This window comes from Pithys albifrons, chromosome Z (genome assembly GCF_047495875.1).
Source record: "Pithys albifrons albifrons isolate INPA30051 chromosome Z, PitAlb_v1, whole genome shotgun sequence".
Classification (NCBI taxonomy): domain Eukaryota; kingdom Metazoa; phylum Chordata; class Aves; order Passeriformes; family Thamnophilidae; genus Pithys; species Pithys albifrons.
Window position 1 is genome coordinate 72,737,794 of NC_092497.1, and position 26,548 is coordinate 72,764,341.

At 34.1% G+C, this 26,548-nt stretch overlaps 1 protein-coding gene across 3 annotated transcripts in view; it reads left to right on the plus strand.

The window, feature by feature from the left end:
* Positions 1-26,548, plus strand: part of VPS13A (vacuolar protein sorting 13 homolog A) — a 103,810-nt gene that overhangs the window by 66,080 nt on the left and 11,182 nt on the right. Inside the window, exons 47-69 of one of the 3 annotated variants that reach the window (XM_071580808.1) lie at positions 1,126-1,423; positions 2,547-2,942; positions 3,752-3,856; positions 3,946-4,091; positions 6,893-6,932; positions 7,942-8,070; positions 8,753-8,886; positions 10,365-10,494; positions 10,849-11,084; positions 13,014-13,167; positions 14,005-14,151; positions 14,713-14,794; positions 16,080-16,149; positions 16,673-16,778; positions 17,137-17,250; positions 18,163-18,308; positions 18,429-18,510; positions 19,476-19,589; positions 20,048-20,123; positions 20,224-20,387; positions 20,753-20,798; positions 21,138-21,261; positions 22,178-22,292. In XM_071580808.1, the coding sequence (XP_071436909.1) occupies positions 1,126-1,423; positions 2,547-2,942; positions 3,752-3,856; positions 3,946-4,091; positions 6,893-6,932; positions 7,942-8,070; positions 8,753-8,886; positions 10,365-10,494; positions 10,849-11,084; positions 13,014-13,167; positions 14,005-14,151; positions 14,713-14,794; positions 16,080-16,149; positions 16,673-16,778; positions 17,137-17,250; positions 18,163-18,308; positions 18,429-18,510; positions 19,476-19,589; positions 20,048-20,123; positions 20,224-20,387; positions 20,753-20,798; positions 21,138-21,261; positions 22,178-22,292 (3,154 nt within the window). Of the gene's footprint in view, positions 1-1,125; positions 1,424-2,546; positions 2,943-3,751; positions 3,857-3,945; positions 4,093-6,892; positions 6,933-7,941; positions 8,071-8,752; positions 8,887-10,364; positions 10,495-10,848; positions 11,085-13,013; positions 13,168-14,004; positions 14,152-14,712; positions 14,795-16,079; positions 16,150-16,672; positions 16,779-17,136; positions 17,251-18,162; positions 18,309-18,428; positions 18,511-19,475; positions 19,590-20,047; positions 20,124-20,223; positions 20,388-20,752; positions 20,799-21,137; positions 21,262-22,177; positions 22,293-24,434; positions 25,107-26,548 lie in introns of those variants that run through there. The other 2 variants (XM_071580811.1, XM_071580810.1) reach the window with 2 other exon arrangements.

The following is a 26,548-nucleotide window of genomic DNA, read 5'->3' on the forward strand; positions in this document are numbered from 1 at the left end:
CTTTATTGCATTGCCTTTTTAATGGGGAATATGTTTATACATGGTTGATTATTGAATGCATAAAACTACACTAAAAAAATTGTTTCCCTTTGCTACCTAATGCTGGAATAATACTGTGCTATCATGGTTGGGATCTTCTCAGGGCCTCTTAGTCAGGTGATGTCTAGTGAAGTAGTACAGCTTTTTTTTTCTGAAAAGTCTTCATTTGATTTTGTGATTCTGAAGTAAAATATTGAAACTGATACACTTAAACTCTATCAAAGATGTAGAAAAACACTTGTCAACCATAGAAAATCTTGACTTACAGCATAACTATGCTGTTAGCACATCCAGGCAAATAACAACTTAAAACTGCAAAGAATTTTCATATAAATTTTAACTGAACTGTCACCATGTTTTAGTTATGTAGGTTTACTTTGATGAGGATTTTTTTATGATTACAGAGATTTTTCCCTCCTCTTTTCCTGCAAATGCTTTTCTTATATTTTACAACAAAAACTGTATCTTTTTCAGTACATAAGTTACACTTTACTTAGATTCATTAATTTGTTAATATTTCTCACCATCTCTATTTCATTTCACAAGGTTTAGTGATGTCCTGATTCATTGCACAGATAAGTTCCACTAGGCAGTCAAGAAATGTGTCATAGCAAAAAATCTTCAGTCAAGGAGCCACTGTATCAGATTAAAGCTGTTGCCTGAAAAAATCCATGTGTCTAAACAATGCATAAATTTGATGCTTTATGTGACTGAAAAGAAAGGCACTTCCTGCACATCTGTTATAAGAGTGAGTTGTTTATCCAGACCTTTTGCTTGGAGTAGAGAAGCACTTTTAAGAAAATTCAGTAGCTTCTTCATAAGAATCTCCAACAGACCTTTCTTTGTAAGGGCAGCAAGCATATGGTCATATGAAACGAAAAAAAACCCTCTAACTGTTACAATAACATGAACTTTTGGGATCCCGTCCACCTTTTGATTCTTTCTTTAATGAAGATAAAGGCAGAATCACTGCTAGAAGTCTTCTAAAATCCAAGTAATACTACAGTGTTCCTCCTTCATTGTAGTCTTTTATAGTTAAAAAAATTCAATCTCATATCGAGTGTCTAAAATTGTTTTCATTTACAGATCCATACTGACTTTGCAACCACTAGCCAATGAAAATGGAGTGGATGGAGAATATGATATGTGTGAAGGAATTACATTTGATGAAATTATGAAAAATGTGGACAGTTTGATACAAAGGAAATGCCAGTCTGTGGGATCAACTAACCATTCACTCATCTTCAATATTGTTCCTGTAAAAGATTCATTGACATCTTCATTATGTGCAGAAGATCAATGGGATTTTCCATATGTTGTTCATTTATGGCCTTCTGTTCTTCTCCGTAATCTTCTTCCTTACGTAATAACTTATTCTGTACAGGTAATTACCTAATGCGTGGCTTTTTGTGATGCTTTCCACCTATGATATGACAGCTGACCAGCTGGGTGGAGATTAAAATAAAGGTATTTGGTTAGAGTATTTGTGAACCAGATTCACAGATCTTATAAGAGCAAGTCTATCTGCAGAAAGGAAGTATTACAAGGATGTGAAGTGTGGTGGTATTAAGTCATAGATGCATGTGCAATGTGCAACTTAACACTTTATAGGTCTGGCCTTGTGAGAGAGTCACGCTGTTGGCTCGAGTGCAACTTGAGCCTAATTAAATAGTGTAGTTTTTCCTGTAAATTTTAACTGCCACAAGTGACTAAGTGGATCAGCCTGCTGATAGTGTTTTATGTGCTATCACAGACTTTCAGCAGTAGCATGCTTTTAAAAATGCTCACAGGCCTGCCTTTTTGCCAGGTTTTGACTAGTCCCATATTTTTAATGCTTTCCAGATTAAATTAAATCATTAGGTGCACTCTGAGTCTTAATGGGTATTTATTCAAGTGCCAGATGCGAGCCAGTCTTGAGTAAAATACCTGAAACATGCACTGATTCCTCAGCACTAAACATTTCATTCTGTGGATCTGTTATGGTTGTGTCCCACTCCTTACTGATGAAGACTCAGAGTAATAGAAATATTGTTAGGAGACACAGAAAGATTTTGTTTCAGGTGGTCTTAATATTTAGCATTTGGACTGAAACAGTAGAAACTAATAATAAACTTTGTCACAAATAAATAATTACTAGAACTAGAGACTTTAGCCTATAGTGAATGTACGGAAGTAACCGGCTCTTTTCTGTATATCTTTTAAAAAATTAAATTTAGTGAAGGAACTACTCTGTTGAGGAAAACTGTCATTTAGGTATTTGAATTTGGTGATAGATTTTTTTTGCTGTTAAATATTGATGACTATGCATTGGAGTTCCTTTTGCAAAATGATGTATTAAGGTAGATGTTTAAGAAAGTAATGTAGTTAAATAGCAGCAAAAGTATTTTAAAATTGTGCCTAAATAACTTGTATCTTAATTTTTAAAGCTGACTAGAAAATCAAAGTTGATATGAATTTCATGTGTGATTCATGTAAATGTATGTTGTTTGGTTTCTTTATTTTTAAAGGGAAATGGTAACAAATATGACACTCTACAAGAAGGATGTTCAGCACAGATTCATAATGCAGTCTTGGATCAAACAAAACTAGATTTAAAGTTGCTTAACTATCTTGATCAAAATTGGAAAAGTGAGTACCATATAAAAAGCGATCTGCCTGATATCAGCTTCACAACATTTTACTGCATCACGGAGCTGGATACAACTGAACTAGATATTGCTGTTCACGTAACCTACACAACTGGACAGATGGTTATAGCAATTCACAGTCCTTACTGGATGGTAAATAAAACCGGTCGAATGTTGCAATACAAAGCTGATGGTATTCACCGCAAGCATCCTCCAGATTACAAAAAGCCACTCCTTTTTTCTTTCCAGCCGAAGAACTTCCTCCAAAATAACAAGGTATTTAGTGTTTTGCAAAACCTGACAGCTCGATACTCCCTCATGTTGCTGTATGAAAGCATTTTAATACTTTGAAATTTATCTACACTATGCTGTGCTCTATAAATTGCATGAAACCTATGATATCTTTGTTTAATATTTTAAATAAGTGTGTTGTCAGATATGATTAAGACATTTACATTATCTAAAGTGTTGTTAAGAAAAAGGTTCTCATCTTTGAGAGAAATAAAATTCACTGAAAAGTGTTTCCTAAATAAAAGAATTCCCTTTATTCCATTTAAACTGCGTTAGCAAAGGTCCCAGTTCAAAATAAGACATAGAACAAGCAAGACATGGAAACTGTGTAGGAAATGTAAAGCTGTGTGGTACTTGAAAAATGAATGCTTTGAGTGGTGGTTAGTAGATTAGTTCTGGATTCGTAGAATGCTAAGGTTAAGATTCAGTTCACTATCTGAGTTTGCTATGGGTTTTCTAATGCTGAATGTTACTGACAGATGAATGATATGATAGGCAGGCATTACAAGAGTTTGTTGATTTGCTCTGGTGTTTTAATGGTGAAAAGTTTTGGAAAGGATTCTTACATGGTTCCTTCCTCTGGAATGTTGTCCACTTGAAATGCTTATTCCACATGGCTTATAAGTAAGCATGGTGGAAAATACATCTGTGAGATGATACGGGCAGTTATGTCTTGAGTTTTCAATAGCATCAGTATTTTCAGTATGCACTTATGTTTATGCATACTTTAGATATGATTTTAAATGTTGTCAGTGACTGTAAATGGAAAATGAGTTCAGGGTTGTTCTTCACAGGTGCAGCTTAGGGTAACTGACAGTGAACTGTCTGATCATTTTTCACTGGACACTGTTGGAAGTCATGGTTCTGTGAAATGCAAGAGTCACAAAAAGGAATATCAAGTAAGTTATATTTATCTTCCAAATTAATTATTTTCAAGATGAGGTAAGAAAAGAACAGTGTACTTCTAACAGTGTCTTTCTGTTCACAGGTTGGAGTCACCATAAACAACAGCAGTTTTAATATTACTAGAATTGTAACTTTCACTCCCTTTTTTATGATCTCAAATAGAAGTAAATATACTTTGGAAGTAGCTGAAGAAGGCAAGGAAAAGTGGATTCCCATTGTTTTGCAACAGGTAAACTTAAAATGGAAGCTATTCCACAATGTGTCTGTAAGGAAAATAGTTGGTTTGAACACTCATTGATGGGCAACATGAGCCACGTATGTGTTCAGTGACAATGCCTGAATGTATCATGCCTTTTCAGTAAATTATCTGTGTCCAGTTACTATTTCTTAGTGTTGCATTAGGACATATTGTAAAACTGGTTTACCTTGTAAATGGAATTTTTTCTCTGTCACACCATATTGTGAGAAAAAGACCTGTATTCTTACTGTATTATCGCTCTACAGTGGCACTGCAACATCTATTCAGTTCAGCAGTGGTATGTGGTAGATGTGGTGTGCATCAAGTCACTTTGATATGGGAAGAAATTAGCTCATGTGGATCAGGTCAAATAGTGCAAAATTGTTTTTCTGGAGCTAGTCTCACTGCTGGTTTTTAGTGCTCAAAGAATAGTTTCTGCAGAGGCATTCCCAACCCTCCAGGCCAAGTGGCATGAAAATAAGGGTGTGCAACTCGGCTGTTTGCACTACAGTATCACACAATTAGGTTTTGTGTGTGTTGAGTCTTGGGGCCATCGTGCCTTCCTCCAGAACATGTAGGAAAAGCATCACCTGTTTGGGCTAGTGTTGGAGGTCTCTGAAAGCTTAAAGTGATCTGTTCTGCCTTCTGGGAAAGAGGGAAGTCTCCCTTCTTCCCTTCTTTTTCAGTGATTCTGGAAGAAAGCATTATCCAAAACAGAGCAGAGTTTAATCTAACAAACAGTGTGGTTGGAGGCCCGTTTGATTTGGTTTCAGATTATAGAAATACAGAATCATTAAGCGTGGAGTAGACTTCTAAGATGATGCATCAAGTCCAACTGCTAACTAGCACCACGATGTTCACCACTAAACTATGTCCCCAAGTGCAACAGATTTTTTGAACGCTTCCTGTAATGGTGATTCCACTACTTCTTGGGCACCCTGTTCTAATGCCAGACCACCGTTTCAGTGAAGAAATTTTTCCTGATAGCAAATATAAACCTACCCTGGTGCAATTTGAGGCTGTTTCCTCTGGTCCTGTTGCATGGAAACCAACCCCCACCTTGCTATAACCTTTCAGATTGTTGAAGAGAGTGGTAAGGTCCCCTCTGAGCCTCCTTTTCTCCAGACTAAACAATTTCAGCTCCCTCAGCTGTTCTTCATAGGACTGGTGTTCCAGACCCATCACCAGAACCATTGCCCTTCTTTGGACATGGTCCAGCACCTCAGAAAATGTTGTTAGATGTTATTATATCTTGGTGTGTTGAGGTTTATAGTTGATACAGAGTTGTTACTTGAATAAGCTGAATTATTTACAGGAACTTGTGAAATTTCTGCAAAAACTATGCAAAAGTATTAGTTTTGAAAGTAGAAATACATTGCCACTTAATCTGTGGATTTCCCACGTTGGCTCTTTTATTCATATGCCTACAGGATTTTCTCGTTTTATCTCACTGTTTCTCAGGTGTTTCATAATTGTATTAATTAATCTTAGTCTTCTTTTGGCTATAAAGTACCAAGGAAAGACTATCTATTTTAGGATCACTCCTACTCCTAATAACTTTTGAAAGACTAGATGTGGCAGTTTACTAAATGGAGAAGTAGAGGTCAACGCTAGAATCTGCATTCCCTCCTAAATCCTCTTTTCATTTTGTGTTGATATTTTGCTCTTTGATAGGCAGTGTGTAAAGGTCTGTGTTGTGACAAATAGGTCTGCCAGGGTTGTTCTTTTGTAACTCAGTTATCCAATCCACTCTCTTTTTTTCTCTTCTAAATCTAGGTAGCGTAAAGCCACTATTGATCTATCTTTGGGCATCCAGAACAAATTCCCAGGAACAATTTTCTGTCTTATCCTGTTCCTGAGATAGGGAAATCTGGAGTCTTGCTGCCTAGAGTGTTTTTTAACTAATGCCTGTGGCTTTTTTTTTAATACTTTTCCTTACTCCTTTACCTTTGCTTAATCTTCAGAAAACCAAACAGTTTGCTGAAATGTTAATTCATATTTTGGCTTGCTCCTGTTCTTGCTCCCCCTATTCTATTTCTGTCATTTTAAGATAACCAAAGTCATTCATACTTCTTTTATTTTTTTCATACTCTTTCTTAGTGACAGATTATCTGTCTTCTCAGGGGAAAAAGCAATTCTTTTGTAGAACCAATGTCCTCTGGGACATGGGAAGCAGTAAATCTATCTGAAACCTTAATCATTGTTTTTAGAAAAATCCATTATTCTACAAAAATTGCAGTAGAATTTGTTAGACAGTGATTAGTGTGCAGTGGCTTGCCAAGGATTGTCCTTTGAATTAGGTATACTGCAAGGCAATTGATCAACATATATCCTTAAAGAAAAAAGAAAAGACATTGCTGAAGACTGTCATAACACTGCTGCTAGATATAAAGATCCTATTGTGAAGCTGAAATTGTTGAATAAATACAAGTGCAAAGCACTTATCAAGTATGCGATAAAAGGCTTGAAAACAATATCATTGTGTCATGTTCTGTGCCTAAAATGTATGAAAAAATTAATTTTTCAATTTGCTGTGGTTTATTCTGTAGCATCTTGTTTAGCCAATCCTTTTTAGGTATTTTGGTTTTGATTTCAAACTTTCATTTGCTTTTGACTGATTCTCCTTGAATTTCATCTGGGCTCACTTAATTCCATGTTGAGACTTATTTGCTGTGTTTTATGCTAGTTTACAACACAATTTAAATTTCCTTAGTGGGACACATGTTGATGTAAATAACACCATTAATCGTACAGTTTAATTATATTTTTTTCCTTTGTCTTTCTGCTTCCTGTGGTGTGAGAAACAATGGGAAAGGGAACTTAGTGGCATGGTAAGTTGGTGAACTTGTCTTTCACCACTGAAGATTCAGTTCTAGGATTCAGATGCAATTTAATATGAACAACTCATTTCCTAAGCTATGTTGGAGAAAGATGCTTCTGAAATTTTGGATGCTGCATGTCAACAGTTTGAAATACAGAAAACAGGTCTATCTAAACAGACTATGGCTCTTGCTGATTGAGAGTTACTTTTAGTCATAGCTTGTTCCCGTGGCAGGACTGTATTAATTAGCTGGAAGCTTTGGATTAGTTACAATTAAAACTTTTGTTCTCTCTGTCTCCTGGTCTTCTCCGTTTAGTGAGTAAACTATTGAAGAGAGATTGTCTTTGAGATTGTTAAATCCATAGTTGCAGTGATTTAAGTTGTCAGTGTGAATAGCAGAACATGCTCTCTGATTTTGCAGCCTAATGCTTCATATTTTATTTATGCATACTTTATAGCCACACATATATGTGTGTATATGCACTTTTAAATATATGTGAAGCATTTTTAAAAGAACAGATAGTAGCTTATGTCCTGTGTACTCAAGTTACTGTGGAGTGGTCTTTATCTTGATATCCCTTTTTGTCATTCATTGTCACTGTAAGATTGATTTGTAATTTGTATTTATTTGGAAAGAGGCGTGTTAATGGAAGAACAGTTTTGTCTTATTTTTTTTGGTTTTCATCGAACATGTAATTTTCACTGTGGTAACCATTTTATACTCTGGATTTTGTATTCTTTATACATTTTATTTTACTTCATGTGAATATGAAGTCTTTTTCTTTCCACTTTTAGCTCCTTAACTCTTCACTTTCTTCACTGTAGTCTGAATTATTTCTTGACTTCCTTTCAATTTATTGTGTTCAGGTAAGTAATTAGTTTTAGGTGTTTTGGTGTAGTTTCTGATCCAAATCAGTACACTTATGGGTAAAATTTTAGTAGATGAACTTTGGACTAAAGTCAATGCTGTTTAACATGTAGTTTGTTTTCTCATTTTAAACTTTATGTTTTTTTTCTAGTGCATTCCTTTTTGGCCTGAGAATGATGCCAACAAACTGCTTGTTAGAGTTGAAAATTCTAATCTCCCCCCAAAGAAGATAAATTTTGATCAGCAAGAAAACTGTCTCCTACTGCATTTGGACAACAAGGTAAATGGTTGCCTTTGGAAATTAGGTAAAACTATACAAATCATTGTTTCATTTCTATTCTCAAGACTTTATTTTCTCATGCAGTCAAGTACTGCAAAACCTTAGCTGAGAAAAAGATGATGTTTATGCAAATATATTCTCTCTTTCCTGTGTGTGTACACATAGGTATAAGTAGGTATTTTGTTTATGTTCTTCTCTGGGAAGCAGTTCTATAGAAGTTGAAACAGAGATTGTTTTGCAAGTATTCTCTCTCTGAGTAGTAGTATATTAGGTCTAAAGTAACAATAAGTCACTGGAGTTAAAATTAATTTTCTAAGTAAATTTACTTCCATGTTACAGGTAGTCTCATCTAGCACTAGTTCTTGCATATTTGAGTGATTTTAATGGTAGAACATTTTTGTGAGCATTAATAAAGGTGATTCTCAAATGAAGGTTCCTCTTCTACCAGCCTAACTTTTCACATTATGGAACTCCTGCATAGGTTTGATAGTAAGTGCAATACCTGTTAACTAGTAGTTAGATCAAGGAAATATTTTGAAGATAAGATAAAATGGCTTATTTGTTTTACTATTTGATGGTTTTATCTTAGGAGAGTAAAAGTTTTTCAAAATATTCAAATTACGTTTGCTTCACTAGCAGTCTGTTCCATTGTTACTTACCTTGTAATTTTTACAACTGATAGCTTGGAGGAATTACCGTGGATGTCAACCTGACTGAACATTCTACAGTGATTACCTTTTCTAATTACCATGATGGCGCAGCTCCATTTCTGTTGATAAACCATACTAACGGCGAAGTTATTGAGTACGGACAAAGGTGTGTATGAAATGTTTTAGTGTGGATGTCTGCATGGAGACTGTAATTTCATGTATTACAAGCATGCCTATCTCTTAAGAAACTTAATTTTTGTCTCTTACAGAAACTATTTTTAAAGAAATGGCAGGGTAATTTTAACAGAGCACCCAAAAATACCTTGCTTGATAAACTGTGGATAATGAATTGTTATCAGTGTTATGTAGTGCTAGGTAGTTCTTCAAGTAAATAAGCTATTTTGTGAGGTAAAGAAGCCCTCTGGTGTCTTTTATATGAATTTTGTGCCCTTTCCCTCTGCATTCCTGGTGAGGGCTCTTCTGGAACTGTGTGGATGCTGACTGTACTGAGTAAGTTACAAACGAGTTATGGCTGCAGTGTTGAGAAGTGTAAGCATACCTACAGCATTTTTTAACTGTTTCTTTCTAAAAGCCAAACAATCTTAAGGTGTTTTTCCCTTCAGTCAGAGCAGTGTTGCTTAAGGATTCTTACTTGAAAAGTGGAAGAGCTGCTAGTCCAATCCTGTTTTCTTCCTGTTTGTCTGAAAAATACAATTGTTTACTTTGGCTTTTATCTGTAAAGACTAGTAATTTTTATCTTCTTAGCTGAATTTTGGACATCCTTATCGTAAATTTAATGAGAATAAAGTAGAATATTTCAGTTGGAAGGGGCCTGCAACGATCACTTAGTCCAATTGCCTGACCACTTCAGGGCTAACCAAAAGTAAAAGCATGTTATTAAGGGCATTATCTGAATGATGGGCTTAGCACATTGGCTGACTCTCAAGGAAGCCTATACCAATGTTTGACCACCCTTACAGGAAGGAAAAGCTTCCTAATGTTCAGTCTAAACCTCCCCTGGCACAACTTTGAACCGTTCCCAAATGTCCAATCAGTGGATCCCAGCAAGAAGAGTTCAGCACCTCTCCACCTCTTCTCCTGGGGTAGCTGCCTTTTAGAGATCTGCAGAAGACACATCTGACAGTTTTTAACTGTGTATGAGGGAGAATGGAGTTTAAAATATACATTTGTCTGAAAATATCCAGATACTAAACATTACACTTCTTTCCCTTCAGCAAAATATACAGGGGAAACAATTCCTAAACAATGAATTTTGAACCCACATTTCTACTCTTGAAACATTAATGCTGGGTAACACAAATCATGAGTTTTCCTTTCAGCATTGAAGCTCTACTGCCTGGAAGGTTTTTCCTACTTTATTTTTCCCTGTTAATCATAAATGGGGAAGAAAATGAGTATTTATTATCTACTCTGCATATTTTTAAGGTTTACATATGTATTTTAAAGTATAAATACGTGTTTTTATAACTGTTCTGAGAACGGTTTTGTGCGTATTTTTTCATGCATAATGTTATTTTTAGTTTTCATTATTTGAAAATAAAAGTAAAATGTTCTTGTTGAAATGCATATGTCATTAACACAAAATACTCATTGACATTGGAATTTAAAATTACTTTGTTCTAGCTCCCTCAGTGAATTAGAAGACTGCCTTCAGCCAAATAAGGCGGTACTGTATACTTGGGCAGACCCAGCAGGTTCTAAGAAATTGACGTGGAAATGTGGAAACAGAACTGAGGAAATTTCCCCCAAAGAAGTATGTTTATTATCAAAGTCTTCTTTTAGTGGTGTCTAATATATTTTTCTGTTCATCAGTGTATGTACGAAACCCCATATTTAATAAGTATGATCAGCAGTGTCATATGTGAGTTTCAAACACAGAACAGTAACAACACTGTATTTTCCAGAGCTTGTTCCAATAAGCACTGTCTTCAGATGAAAACCGTGTGTGTGTGTTTGTGAGGCTTGTGTAAAAATTCATAGTACATTTTTTTTTGCTGCATCTTAAAAAAGTCTTCCATTGGTGTTTGTGTTGCTAAGACTTTTGCATTTGTTTGTGGAATAGGATGATAAATAAGGGTTCTAAAAATACTTTCTCTCTTGTTTGTAGGACAAAATGGAAATACTCCGCTTGGATTGTAGAAAATCAGTCTATTTAATGTCATTTTATGAAGGTTTGCAGCGTATTGTCCTGTTCAGTGAAGATGAGAATGTGTTTAAATTGACGTATGAAAGTGTAAAAGCGGAACTAGCAGAACAAGAAATTGTTCTGTCTTTGCAAGATGTTGGAATTTCATTGGTTGACAATTACTCAAAACAAGAGGTGTCCTACATTGGAATTACAAGGTAACTTACTTTGTGTGCACTGATCTAAAATTTTTAACCTCAGGTATTTTCACTCTGTGAATATCATTTTGTGTTGCAATGAAAGAGGACAAGAGATTGAGGTTAAGAGTTATAGAATTAAATAAATAATTGTTTTTCTGTTGTCAAGAGAAATGCTTTCAGTGTGTTTTGTATTAAAGCATATGCTTTCTATATGTATGTGGTTTTGAAATATGTATTTGTAACTCTGTGTGGCAAACTTCCCAGTACATTTAACAAAAGTGTTTCCTGCCCATGTAGTTTGGGAAGTGACAATAGACTTCTAAGGAGTAAGGTCTGTGGGTAGTTTGTGTCAGTGGATGTTTCTGTCTTCACTACAGAAACAGTAGCTGGATTTTGTGTTGCAAATTTTGATGCAATAGGAGCTTAATAGGTCTCTTTAGTTTTGATTGATAAATTATTGGAGCCCTGAATCGTCTTACTTATATTTCCTACTGAAACATTTCAGAGGGAAGCAGAAAAGAAATTATATAATGCTTATTATCATATATTCAAAGAGGGGCTCTTTAGAATGTTAAGGGAAGGGACACTTGCATATCATTGCCATAATTCAGACATTTCTGTATATTCACAGCCATGAGGTTGCGAAAGTGAAGGTTGTTTTTTTTTTTGATTATTCTTTGCACTGCACTGCAAAATAAACAAGCAAAATCCTTGTATACACATATACTTCACGTAGTCACATCTTTCATCTATGCTGTCTGTGCTGAGAAACTGTTCTCTGATTCCTAGACAGTGGAAACACTCTGTTAAAATGGCAGCTAATTGCCTAGATTCGTAGTAGTGTTGAGCTTTTACTAAACTGTTGGGTTTTGGAAGCAGTTATCCATAGTCGGTTGTCTAGCAATGTTCATAGTTGGTATTGTTTTCTTGTCAAATCTTGAGTAAATGTCAAACTGTTGGAAAATGGATGGCAATACTGTTGAACTTGACCTTCCTTTCTAAGGAGTGATAAAAAAAAAGACATGAGGGAAAAAGGTGGGAAACTCCCAACAACTTCAAGGCAGTACTCTTTTGTTGTAGCTGTGTTTTTGGACTTTAGGTCACTTATTTTTTTTTTATGATTCTGCTGTTGATGTGTCTGAACACAGATGCAGGTGTAGCTAAAAGGGGTTAGGGGTTCTGTCCAGAAAGCTGCGTATTTGTGGAAAGAAGAAATACCTTCCACCTGCCTGATAGTGTTGGTCTGTGCCCTGTTTTGTGTCTTATGTTTGACTGTAAGGTGAAATCAAACACAGGATCTTCTGACAGAAGCAATGGAAAAGAGTCCAGTGCCCTTTAAAATTGATAAATTATTTGTATTAATAAAACTGAGAGACAAAGAAAAGAATTGATTTAGAGATAACAATTAAAAAAAACCCCAAACGAACAAGCAACAGAAACAAAACCCCCACCATAAAATTGGTAACGAAAACATGTCAATTGAATTCCTCATGAATTGATTTAGACTGAAGAAACAACCTGTCAAAAACAAGGGGCATTTCAGGAGGTGTTTTGTCTTGTCTCGAACTTCTTAATTTGTAGTAAATTCAAAATGCCAAAATACATGCAGGAATATAAGCAGAAAACTACGTTGAGATTTGTAGAATAATGGATGGCGACACTGTTGAAAGTGGCTTCCTTCTGAGTATTGTAACATACCCAACCTCATCAAACTGGGGAGTTACACAGACTTGTTAACTTCTTTTTTGTGTTGTATTGGAGAGACTGGCTTCTGCTCAGTACCAAGAAGGCAACAGGGGATTTGTGTCATTTATTTACTGCAGTAGTGCTTTGCAATGTCATTTTTCCTTCCCTATTTACAACCTATCAGAAGTCATACTATAGTACCTAAAATTTGTTTTGAAATAGCTAATCCTTCTCTTTTGGTCCTTTGTTTTGTTTTCGAAGTTCTGATGTGGTTTGGGAGACAAAACCCAAGAAGAAGTCAAGATGGAGACCAATGAGTGTTAAGCAAATTGATAAATTAGAACAAGAATTCAAAGATTACAGTGAGCTAAGTCCTTCAGAGAATAAGATTATTGAGTTGGAATCGAATGTCTTGGTAATACTGATAGTTCTCTAATTATGTTGTTGCTATGTGTACACTAGAAAAAGATAATATATCACTTTTGATGGCCTTGAAATAGCTTGCAGTGAAATTTGAGATGATCAATTTACCTAATCCATTTGAAAACCTTTATCTCTCTCTTAAAAAAATCAGGAAAAAAAGCCATGAACAGTTAAAAGCTTGCTATAGATTTGTTGTTGTTAGACTTGAATTTCAGAGTTGGAAGCTAACATTTTTGCAGGTCATGATACTAAATATGCGTAGAACTACAGTAAGGTAGTTTGCGTTTGGTTCGTATATTGTATCAGTAAATGTATTTGGGGTTTGTTTAGCATAAAATCTTGTGTTTTTAAGGTGGCTTACTGTGGGATAATTCAACTGTCATTCAACAACACACAGCTGAAAAAATAATTTCAGAAATCATTCTGAAATGTTGAAGCACATTATGCTCAAAATTCTCAGTCTCTTTGTAAAGAAAAATTCTAGATACTCCTCAGAAATATGTTACAAGAAAATAAACAGTATATAGGTAAATAAGCCAATTTTTGTCTTGGTCATAGACCATTATAGTACTCAGTTTTTCCTAAGAAAGCCATGTATTAAATGCTAGTATCTCCCAAATAATGCAGTATTTTGTAGTTATATTTCTATTGAAATTTATGACAAAAGTTGTTTTCTTTAAATAAAGTTAGGACCTCTAACTTAAAAGCTGCAAAACTTTTACTGCTAAGCTTTATAATATTGGTGAATGGTGTAAATTTTTTAGTCTATTTATAAAAAGCAGTATTTTAAAACACTCAGCATACCAAATTTTCTTTAATATTGCAATAGGTATGTTTAACTCCTAATGGAATGGACATGAAAATTCAACAACCAAATGAGATTCCTATCAGAAGGAATTATCTGCCTGCTTTAAAAGTGGAATACAGTTCATCTGCACATCAGAAGTCTTTCAGAATTCAAGTTTACAAGATACAAGTGAGTGTTGTCAGAAAGTATAGAGTTACTTATTCAGAAAAAACAACTTTCATGGTAACTTGGATTCATTTTTAGAATTGTTTGGATTTCTCTTGTTTTCAGTCTAATTGTAATCACTAGCTTTTATATCAGTGCATCTCAATCTTTGGAACACTACTTAAATGCTTCTGGAAAGAAAAGAATGATAACTATGACTGGTCACAAAAAACATTTGCTTTTCATCTTCCATGTTTTGCTTGGAGCTGTTCTTTGTAACCAGCAAAAAGATATTTAGAGTTTCTTTTCTTGTTATGCTCAAGTTTTTAAAAACAAATCCTTTGTAAAAATTTTGTGGACCATGTGTTACTACCAACTTAAAGAAGCTTTTCTAAACTACTTGGATTGGATTATAAAATTGTGAAAATACATACATTTGTAAGCACAGTAGTGGCTTTTTTCTGTGTTTGGCTTGGTGGAAGGCTACAGGTAATGTTCAGAATTCTTGTGTTTGTCCTGATTTTAAAGTATTTCACTGTTGAAAAGCTAACGTGCTGTGCCTTGTCCTGTCCTTACCCCTACTAGATACAAAACCAGATTCCTGGAGCCATATTTCCCTTTGTGTTCTATCCTATTAAACCTCCAAAGTCCATCACCTTGGATTCAGGTTTGTTGTTCTAGTTTAACATAATTCTTCCATCTAAAAAGACAAGATACCTTCTTTGTTCTGAAGTTGGCCATGTCACTTTTATTAGATGAAGTTTGCATAAGCTGTCCAACAACAGGTAACACAAATACTAATGTTAGAGATAAGGAAACATTTGTCTGTACAAAGAAGATACACAGGAAACCATTTCAACAGTTAACAGGAGAAAAGGAAATTTTCTTTATCCATCAATATGATACCATTTAAACACATCTTTTCAGCATACTAATTCATTGCTTTTGGAGAGCATAAGCATGAAAGTTATGCTTGAATCAAGCTTAAAATGAAATTTTGATAGTTGCATTCAGACCAGTAATTATGAGAAAAGCTGTGTTCTGAAAATAATGAAAGATAGAATTCCTGTTGATGACAGTGAATCTCGTGCACTGTTTCTGTATTACGTGCATTTGGAGTTCTGGGGCAGTGAGAATTCACTTTTCATCTTTAGACTTCCATTATTTCCCTACTGCTCCAATATCTTAATTGTGCAATACTTGACCTTGTGACCTATCAGAAAACTAATATGAAAAGAATTGTCTAAGACCAGGATCCCTATGTGAGGCACCACTTAAGCTCTGCAGATGAAAACTTCTGTCTGTTTTGTATGTAGACTTCAGAGACTTCCCCATTGCTTGGAGCATAGCGGCATTGCTTGCGATGTGCTGAACTGCAGTCTTTCATTAAGTTTTTCATGCCAGGGTCACTTGAAAGATCTGCAGAATATCAAAAGGGATTGTGAATTGAGACAAAAAATGCTGCTTGTTAATTTGTGCAGAAGCTAATAGGATGTCAGGTGTTCATTCTCAGTATGATCAGTTTCAAGCTACAGTGCATAAATCTGCAGAATTTTTTTTGGTTGGTTTTGGTTGGGTTTTTTTTTTTGTTTTTGTTTTTGTTTTCTTGTTTAATGTAAATTTTTGTATCAACCTTGGAAAATCTTATTGCATAACTAAGGAAATTCTATCAATCTAAGATTATATCAATATTAATTTGTTTTTAAATTAAAATTATGCAGAGATCAGTGAAGTAGCATTTTGATGTGCCATTTCATCTTTGCCTTCCTAGTCCTTTCTGTTCCTGCTTTTTGCCCTGACTTAGTTGTTTGTCAGTCATATCCATTATGTAACCCTGCTTTACAGGATTAAGAAAACCCTGAATGTATATGACATTTTCATATTAAAGCTATAAAGTTTTGTACATCATATAAAAATCTGTGCTGATCTCTTTTTATTTTACAACTTCATAGCACCAAAACCATTTATAGATGTCAGTATTGTCATGAGAACTTCAGGACATTCACAAATATCTCATATTAAGTAAGTATTTTGCCATGTTTCATCTCTTCTGCTATTGATTATGTTTAATCAAGCTTTAAAATTAAAGTTATTACAGAGGCAAACATAATGAAAGGTAATTTTAACACCAACTCCTTCTTGGAAAGATCAGAACACTTTAATAGAGGTGAAAGCTCAGTGCCCTTTATATCCACATAATTGCAGAGTAAACCAAAGATTTATAGGTGTCATCTTAATGCAGATTTTTAGTCTGTTTTAGAAAAAAAAATCTATGTTTAGTGGTGCTATATATAGTGTTAAATGCTGCTATGTGATTAAAAAGGTTCTGTTTATCAGAAATGTGTTTATCTTACACCTCTATGCAAAGCCTTCTTTTTACCATTAATGACGAATCCCTCAAAAAAACAAAAAAAACCCCCAACCTCCCCCCCCCAAAACCTGTACCTGAAGTTAATACATAAGTGGCCTAAATACCCTATATTAAGTTTTAAGTGTACGAGTTTTTGTAGAACACCTTAACAATTATTTTTTATTTTATTTATAGGTATTTTAAAGTCCTGATTCAAGAGATGGGTCTCAGATTAGATCTTGGCTTCCTGTATGCTCTTGTTGAATTGTTTACACAGACTAATGTGCCAGGTGACCAAGAGGTAAAGGCTTTTTGTTGTTTCAAGATAAATAGATTTTATATTTCTAATTATTCAACTTGTATTAAAAACAAAAAAAGCTTGTCTGTATCCATAATGATGGTTAATTGCTGTGTGTCTGGGACTAATATGCAGCTGTGAGTTTTTTAATTACTGTTGCCTGAGACAGATAGTAAACTCTGTATCTTGAATGCTGTGCAAAGAAGGCTTCAAAACGTTACAGCACAGGGTAAATGAGGGGAATTTGTACATGAAAGAGTATAAGTAGTGTTATTGAGTGTATTTTATCTCAGTGACAAATGGATAGTAGTTTTATATATTCTAAATTTTGAAGTAATATTCTTTTGAAATCCATTTGCAGCTACAACTTTTCAAAAAGGATGTTGAATCTCTTCAAGAAGAACTTATGAGTGTGTCTTCAATGGATACATCACAAATCAGCTTATATGAATACTTTCATATCTCTCCAATTAAGGTACAATTTTTGACATTGGAGTCTGAGTTTGCTCTCTGAAGATTTTTTGTGGGTTTTTTTTGTCTACTGCAGGGTATTAGGCACTGCAGATGAAGAATGATAGAGGTGATGAAAAAAAAATAAATTTCTGGGATAGTGCTAAATAACATGTACAGCCAGGGTGCGAGATTATTGTGTAGCTGGCATTCCTGAAGCTGTGATAGTACTTTATAGGCTCTATAGCAGTTCTTAAGAGAATGTCCCCAAATCCCATGGGAAATAGATAAAAAATTGTTTTAGTTTCTCCTCTTTGCAGTATCTGGTGAGAGGTTAGAAATTATATTTGACAAGAAAAATTGCATAGAGGAAATAGGATGGAATAAATGGACTTCATGTTCTTATAAAAGATTAGTCTTTAATGGTTATGAATTATGTGACAATGATTCTCCTAGCTGAGCTGTGTATCGGTTGAAGTGAGCTATAATTAAGCTCATCAGTTAATGAATGGCACATGATACTGTCTTCAGAGAATCAGAAACAGGTATAAGTTCTTTTAATCTGATTTTGAAAACTGCTGAATGCATCTATGCACCATAGAGCCATATAAGCAATTTTCATGAATGTTTTTATTTTGAGACTGCCACCTTAATTTGTGTGAAAAAATAGTCTGTTTCTTCTCTGCAAATGTGAGTAAGTAGTTTCAAGTTGTTTTCTTAAAGGTAGTTTAAATTATTCAGTCTGACTTGGTGTTGGTGGCGTTTTTTTGGCCTACATGGTGTATTTATGTACTCTGTTACAAAGTCAGACTGGTTTCAGTGAAGACTAGGAGTGTCTTACATCAATTTTTAAATCATCTAAAAGATTATAAAGATAGAACTATAATATTTCTAATAACCAACTGTGTTATTTTTCAATCTCTTTTTTTTTCTTTAGTTACACTTAAGCTTTTCCCTCAGTACGGGTGGAGAAGATAGTAACAAAGAAGAAAGAAAGAATGAATTGATACCGCTTCAGTCCCTGAATCTCCTGCTGAAGAGCATAGGGGCCACCCTAACAGATGTACAAGATGTGGTTTTTAAGTAAGTTAAAAATACGATTGTAAAAATCACTCCAGAAGATTATACCAGTGTTTCATATCTTAGATTTTATTTTGCTCTGCCTAATAAGGATTTATTTTTTCTCTTTTGTGTCTTTTTTAGGTTGGCATTTTTTGAACTGAGGTATCACTTCTGTACTACACAACAGCTCCAATCAGCAGTTATAAGGCATTATTCAAAACAGGTTAGATTAAGTAGATTTCAATATTCTGGTAAATATATATTTTGCAAGTGCTCTTGTGCATTTTTGTTTTGTGAAACTAAGTAAAATTGCTCTCAGCCTTTTATATATATGTACAAAAGTAAAATAAACACATATGAAACAATTATTTTACTGCATTTTACTGCATTTATGTTGGGCACAAGTGTCATGCATAACAAAGAAGCTTCCTGGAATGAATGGGGGAAGCAAACGCGGTGGAGCGCTGCTAGAACATAATTGGCACAAAAATATGAATGCTTTTTCTTGGACATTAACAGTATATGAATTATAGTTCCTTGTTGGCTTTTGTATACTGTTGAAGTCCTGTCATCCAGTGAAGAGAATCCAACATACACATTTTTGCATAAAATAATTCCTCCTCTTCTCTCCTTCTACCATGAATAATAAGGGATTCTTGAGACATCCTAATTTAGTGCTCTGCCCATCTTTAAAGGAGAAAAAAACCTATACAGGATTTTAATTGGGAAATTAGTTACCTCTTGTTCACTCACACTTACTTTTCCCAGAGGGAAAATACGGCATTTAGGAGATGTACAACCTTTATTTTTAAATCAAACTACACTTCATATAGATGTAGTTAAAAAATTTTGCAGTGACAATCAACAGAATTTTCTCAGCCTATGCAAACAGATCAAAGTTTGTCCTATAGTATGAGAAAACTGGGTAATGTGCTAGTTTTTTAAAATCTTGGTAACTTTAATGAGAGTTACTACTGAAATGCTTTTAAGTAGTATTGTTTCTTTGACTCAGTATGGTTTTACCACTGATTTTCTCACCTTCTTAGTACAACTGCTACTTTTCCAATTTTGAGGGTTTTGTATAAAATTCATGTCTCTTTCATTGTTCTTATCTGAGGGTACTACACTGTTGACCTTTTTTTAGTGCAATTTAGGAAATACTTTAAGTAATCATTTTTTTTATTTTAGGCCATTAAACAGATGTATGTTCTTATTCTTGGCCTTGATGTTTTGGGTAATCCGTTTGGATTCATAAGAGGCTTGTCTGAAGGAGTAGAAGCATTCTTCTATGAACCTTACCAGGTAAAAATTTCTGCTGCCCTTTTATGAAATGTAGCATAAATAGATAGATATTAATTGTATTTAAAATCTATATTAATACCTGTTTTGGTTTTAAATTTAGATTTAGAATTGAAAATTTCAAGTAACAGTGGAAGTGGAAAACTCAAGATTGAAAGGAGAGAGAAGTCATTTATCTTAACTCAGAAAGGACTTCTCCTTATAGTTCTTATTTTAAAATAAATCTGATCATTTTCCATTTGCCTTAAAATAAGCAAACTTCAGGGAATTGATTAATATTCTAAACATTATTTGCTTTCTCTCACAGGAGCTTTTGTGGGAATTTTCTCACTTAATTGCTCGGTCTTACCGTCTTACTCTATTTATTACATATAAATCCGAATAAGAATGTAAGATTTAAATATATTTAATGCATACTATTTGAAGCTTATTAAAAAGTGTCTTTTTTTTTTTTCTCATAGGGAGCTATCCAGGGTCCTGAGGAATTTATGGAAGGAATGGCACTAGGCCTTAAAGCACTCGTAGGGGGAGCCGTTGGTAAGTTTCAGCATTGTGATGATAGTTTGCATAATAGTGAGCAATCAAGCTGATTATTTGTAAATTGCATTGAATTTTAATTTGATTTATATTCCCATAGGTGGATTAGCAGGTGCTGCCTCAAGAATCACAGGTGCTATGGCAAAAGGAGTAGCTGCAATAACTATGGATGAGGACTACCAGCAAAAAAGGAGAGAAGCCATGAATAAACAGCCCACTGGTCTGAGAGAGGGTATCACTCGTGGTGGAAAAGGATTAGTTTCCGTAAGGAGAAAAAAAATAATTTTATGCAGAGAGGGCTAACAGGAACTTCTTGTAGCCACTGGAGTTGTTGGGTTTCAATTTTTTTACTTAGTTAGATTTTTGCTAAGTTTTTTAATTTTTCATTCTGGTTTTGCAAATATATAGCCACAATTGAGTGATAATTTTAAAGAAAAATATAAGAGGGTAGAAGAGATGGTAGAAACTGTGAAGTGGGTGCCTCTAATTCTGTTAGCTTGCAGTGAATTTTAGAATACTCAGAATGCAGGTACTTGGAGGCTAGTCACCAATGAAGTCAAAAGAAAAATACTAAAAGTGAAAATTATCTGAAATCCCATTTGTAATGTCTGTTTTGTTTATCTTGGTAGGGTTTTGTCAGTGGCATAACAGGAATAGTTACAAAACCAATAAGAGGTAAGTTTGGGTCTTGTATTCATTAACTTCACACGATGGTAGATTCTTGGTATTTGATGTATTATATCTCAGTGTAAATCTGAGATATAAAACTATCAAGATTTTATATTCCTGCTGACATGTAGTTTAAATGTTGTTTACATGAGCTTTGGGTAGAGACTATGTAGTTGTATATCAAATAAGATTTGTAATTTAATGGTAATATTTACATGAGCTTTGGGTAGAGACTATGTAGTTGTATATCAAATAAGAATTGTAATTTAATGGTAATAAAGTTCTCTTAAGATTGGAAGAAAAAGTCAGTGTTTTACAATGATTTGCTGCTCTTAATGCTTTTAGGGGCTCAGGAAGAAGGCGCAGCAGGTTTTTTCAAAGGTGTCGGAAAAGGCCTAGTGGGAGCAGTAGCTAGGCCGACTGGTGGAATAATAGACATGGCAAGCAGCACATTTCAGGGTATTAAAAAGTAAGTAAATCAGTGTACAGAATAACATATAGCATGAAACAGACAATAATAGTACTAGTAGTACATTGTGTCTTTGTATCACCTCTGTGTTATTTACATAATAAATTGGTGGCTCTTTAACATAATACACAGTTGATAGCATTTAAAAAACAGCCACAAATCTCAAGTATTTCTAGTATTACTAAAAAAACTAGTTTAAGAGCCTCAGTGATCAGACATCCTTCAAATGCTGATTTTTATGCCAAGGGAGCAGGAAAAAAGGACTTCTCAGATGATCAAAAGTTACTTTATATATCATTACTTTTATATGAGATGAGTTCCCAGACCACCAGATTATGCCAGATCTGTCCTGATTGTTCAGACTAAGAACTGTGTTAAGACTGCATTTGAATACTGTGGTAGTCTCACTTTAATAAATTCTTTGCTGAAGATTAGCTCACACTGTAATGTGTCAAGAAGCAGGAGACAGTTTTAAGGAGGCATTTAGTAACTGTGTGAATACAGCAATTCAATGGCCCTGTTCTTAGTGAGTGAGATTGCTACCATAAGATTGCCATTCTCTTTTGTTTTCCAACTTAAACTCTTTAGCAGAGAAGTGGAAGAATATCAGAGTGAAAGATCTGTATTTTGCAGTTGTCTTTAATTTTGAAGTCCAGTACTTATACACTGATTAAGTAATGCAAGCATGTGCTGCCCTATGCCATCTAATTTGCTAATAATGATTCTCTGAAATAGATTTCTGAGTCTACTACTGTTTCATAGATTGTGTCTTCCTATGCAAAAGTACATATACAGACAATAACACTTCCTCTACTAGTACTTTAATTTGTATACAAAATAAATTAGAGCCTTAGCTAAATATTGTGGTTGATTAAAGATATTGATACATATCTGAAATACCCTGTTTTACTGTCAGAGTTGCAGATTCATCAGAAGATGTGATAAGCCTGCGCCCGCCTCGCTTCTTTGGTGAAGATGGAGTTATTAGACCTTACAGGTTAAGAGATGGAACTGGAAGTCAAATGTTACAGGTGAAGAAAATGAAAGATTAATTGACATACATTTAAACTCATCTTAAATTGCAAAAAATATTTTGGAATTTCCTATTTCTTAAATTCCCCTTCCCTTCTTACCTAGTATTCAGTAGTCAACAAGTTTCATTTAATTTCTTAGATGTATGACCACTTTAGGGATTTGACTGCTGTGACACAACTCTTGAGGAAGACACCATAACATATCTCAGTGTATCTACCGGGGGTTTTGCAAGATACAGAGTATTTTGAATGAAGAAAAAGGGTTTTTATGTGCAATTAAAAAGTTTTGTGCCTTCAAAATTCATTTTCTAATAAACATTTAATAATTTAATAATAAATACAGATCCTTTTTTTCAGTAATTTTACAATACATACCTTAAACTGAGTTTTGAATCTCAATTTTTTGTAAAAGAGAACTTTAAAGAACTTATGTCCTACTAAAGCCTTTGGAAGAATGTAAACAGTTCTGAAGTGGAATTCTGTTTGCATGAAGAACATGCTAAGCAGCAGTTATTCTGTAATGATTCATCTGCCTCTTAAGGAAATTTGAGAAGCAATTTCAATTGTGATGCACACAGCATATAGAGTTTCTGGGTTTTTTTCCTCTGTTAGAAGTAAACTTGCTTTTTAGAAATGTTCAAGCATAAGAAATGAAGTAGTAATTAGTGATTGCCTGAGTGTAAACAGAATTTTAAAAATATACATAAAAGGATTCACAGTGTGCTATGAAAATTTCATACAAAAACAACCTTTTAGGAAAAGTAGGTAAGAATGAAGTAGCTTTTTGGAGAGCATTTGTGACTCATTTAGAGTATTGCAACAGCTATTTGTTTCATGTCGAGTTCCACTCTTGTTTTTGTTTCTTCTGTACTTCATTAGTTTGTCTTTCAATTCTGGTAGGAGCAGATTGCCCTATTTGGGGCACCTTAGCTTTGTTCACTGTGCCATTCACTAGTGATGTAGTTCAGCAGACTGTGATAATAAGGTCTTTGATAATTAGTAGTATGCCTCTTCCTTTCTTGAGGTAGCTTTCACTTGTGCTTTCCAATTTAAAGCTAGTGTCATAAAGCAGTATTGCCTTAACTAGGGGATAGTTAGAAGCTACTACTGATGAGTGGCATAAATTTGTTAGTAATCTTCTCTTTTTTTTTGGTAAGAAAATAAATTTCAAAGCATCCCCTTTTCTGTTTTAAAGCATACCTCTAAGACAAATGCTAGCAAACAACAGAGTCAGCTCTAATGTGTAGACTTTTCTAGTGACTTTACAGTGCTTTTGCTTCTTAAATTTGTACATTTGTATTTTTATCCTGAGAAACCTTTACAATATTCTACATTGTAACACGTAATTCTAATTTTTCTGTGTTATATGCTTGAGTACAGTACCACCATCTTCCATTATCGAACTTATAAAAGCATTAAGGCATGGCCTTGTATGATGCATTTCATATGTGTGATGGCATTCATCATTTGAAAGTAGCTAAACCTGAAAAATTGCTGTTTCATTTTAGTTTTCACTAGTAGTGATTGTAAGGCAGAACTGCTCTTGAAGAAATGTTTTCAAAGCTCCAAACAGGATTATAATTCTCCCTTTTAGACAGTGATAACAGAAAGTAGTGATTTGCATATTCTTTTTCCCAGGCATTAAATTCTGTTATAGGATGTTTGGTGTCTTAATTTAACTCTCAAGCCTACTAATATTTTTGGTTCTTAATGTTTGTGGGTTTAGAGCTGTTTAATTGTTTAGCGTGGAACTCAGTGGATTGCATGTCCCCCATCTGAAACAATTTCAGCACAGTAGTGTTTTCTTACAGGGAAAAAGATTATTCTCCCCTTTTGCATTGTTTTTTCGATACAGGTCTGGTCACTGGTCCCATTGCAGTCACTGTATGGTAGCTTTTCAGCAGAGTTATTTTGGAATAAAACTTCTTTTAGTGATTTAGGGATGATACATGCTGACTAAAGGAAATGAGGAGTAGGTTATTTCATGTGCTCATACTCCGTCCTAGACTAGAATGTCACTTTCAAATTTCTTTGTTTTTTTGGGTTTTATTTTGCTTTGATTAACAAACTGACTTTCCAGATAAAATAGTACTTATAAACTAATACTTCTGCTTTCTTCTTCCCTTGCCATGCTTTCAGAAAAGACAGGCCTACAAAGAGTGGACTGTGACTCACAGTAGTAGTGATGATGATGATGACAGTTAGGGTAACGTGGATTGTAACAGTTATACATGGCTCTGTCACATTCTTTTGAGCTTTAAGTTTTAAATGTTGCTGTTATAACTCCCACAGAGATATTGGGATTCTCTGATACTAAATTCTTATTTTTAAAACTGTGAATAAAAATGTGGGGATAATAAACTGTGTGGTGATGAGTGCTAGACAAAGGAGCAAAGAATGTAATAAAAACAGTCTTACTGATAAAACTGGACATAGCTAAAACAGTATTGAGTAATATGAAGAAATAAGTGATACCATGACTTAGAGTTTCTTTTCAGATGTATTTCTATCAACTGTTTAATGTTTTTGCCTTTATATAAGTGTTTTACAGGGTTTGTTTATAGTTTGCTAGTTGGATTGCTTTTAAATGTGTTTAGTAGAACTTACTGAGTTGTACAGTTGTTATTGGTATTAAAATGCTGTTTGACTGTTTTCAATTAATATTTCAAAAGTATTTTGTCTGCGTTTCTTCTTAAAAATAAACTTGTCTAAAGTTTATCTAAAATGGATTCATCTGTTCTGTTCCCACATTGATTCTCATGTTTCCTGGAACTAGAAAACGCGAAAACACTAATGGCTTATAAAGACATTTAAAAGATAAAATACATACATTTTGCAAGGAACATTTGACATAAACCTTTAATTTTTCATTTATCATCTCTTTTACAGTAATTGTAAAATATTTGTGTATTTTTTGTATCCTTAAATGTATGAAATAATGTTTATTTAGTTTTTTTTTTATTCTGGTTATAAATTATTTGGTTCTTAAATCAATACTTTTGTTTTCATAGCAACAAAAAAACTAAAAAAACTACCCCAAAACTAAACTTCATGTAAAAATCAGAGACAGAAGAAAACACAGTTATTTTTACAAGGTTCTGTGTCACTCTATGGAAAACACATGTAACATGAAAAAATATTTAGTTTTTTATTTACCTAGGCACAGGAGGTGGCCAGAAACACTGATCCACTGCAATTGTGTATTATAAATTCTACAGAAGACCTTACAAGATACTTATTTCTTTTAAAAATTATTTACTTTGTATTTACTGGAATTCTTGGACAGTTTTCTTATTCTTTTTCATGCTTCATTACTCTATTTAGATTTTTGTGTTCCACTTTAAAGACAACTTGCAATAGATATTTCTGTACCAGTAAGTTCTGTAGTGAGATCTAACAATTAAAATTGCTCTAAAGCAGTAAGAGCTTCTTTTGAATATTTACTTAGGTATTGCCATTTCCTTCATTGTCTGTTGGCTTCCAGTTATCAAATTCTGAGAGAAGAACCATTCAAAAGCATTAAGACTGCTTATACTAGCTCTGTGCCTTCAAAAATCTCTGTACAGTCTTATCTCTTGGGCAATTACCCTTTAATCTCACAGATGAAAGAGGGGAAAACTAAATTTGAGAGCTGGTTTTATCTGAAATTACGGATGCTTATGATTGCTACAGGTCAGGTGTTTGTTTTGTAATACTGCCTCAAAATGATGCCTTTCAGAAATGGAAGACTGCAATGTGTTACTGCCACAAACTCTGTAGGAAGGATTTTGAAGGTTTCAGGTACAAATGGATCTCCTCTATTTCTTTGAAGAACATAGGAAGTAATTTTTGTGACGAAAGTTGACCTGACTTTTAAAATTATACTAATTTTTGCAGAAAGTGGAGGCAAAATTTAACATGGATGGTAGTACTCCTGGGTCACGTATTGCTAATTCAAATTACACTGCAATATAGCCATAAAGAGTTCTTTCCTTACTTGGTAGGTTAAAAGGTTGTAGAACACTTAACTTAAAAAACCAACCAACCAACCAACACAAAAAAACCCCCATAACAAAATTCCCACCACAACAAACAGTAAAAAAATTTGCTAGTATAGTTGAGAAATGCAATTCTGTATCTTATTTTGTCTGTTCCATGGAATATAGTTGCGTTTGTGAAGTTTTTATGTTAATAAAAAGGTTATTAATTTTTTACAAGTATTTTATTTGTTTCTCTCTTGAGTCTATGCTTCTCTGGATATACATTGAAAAAAG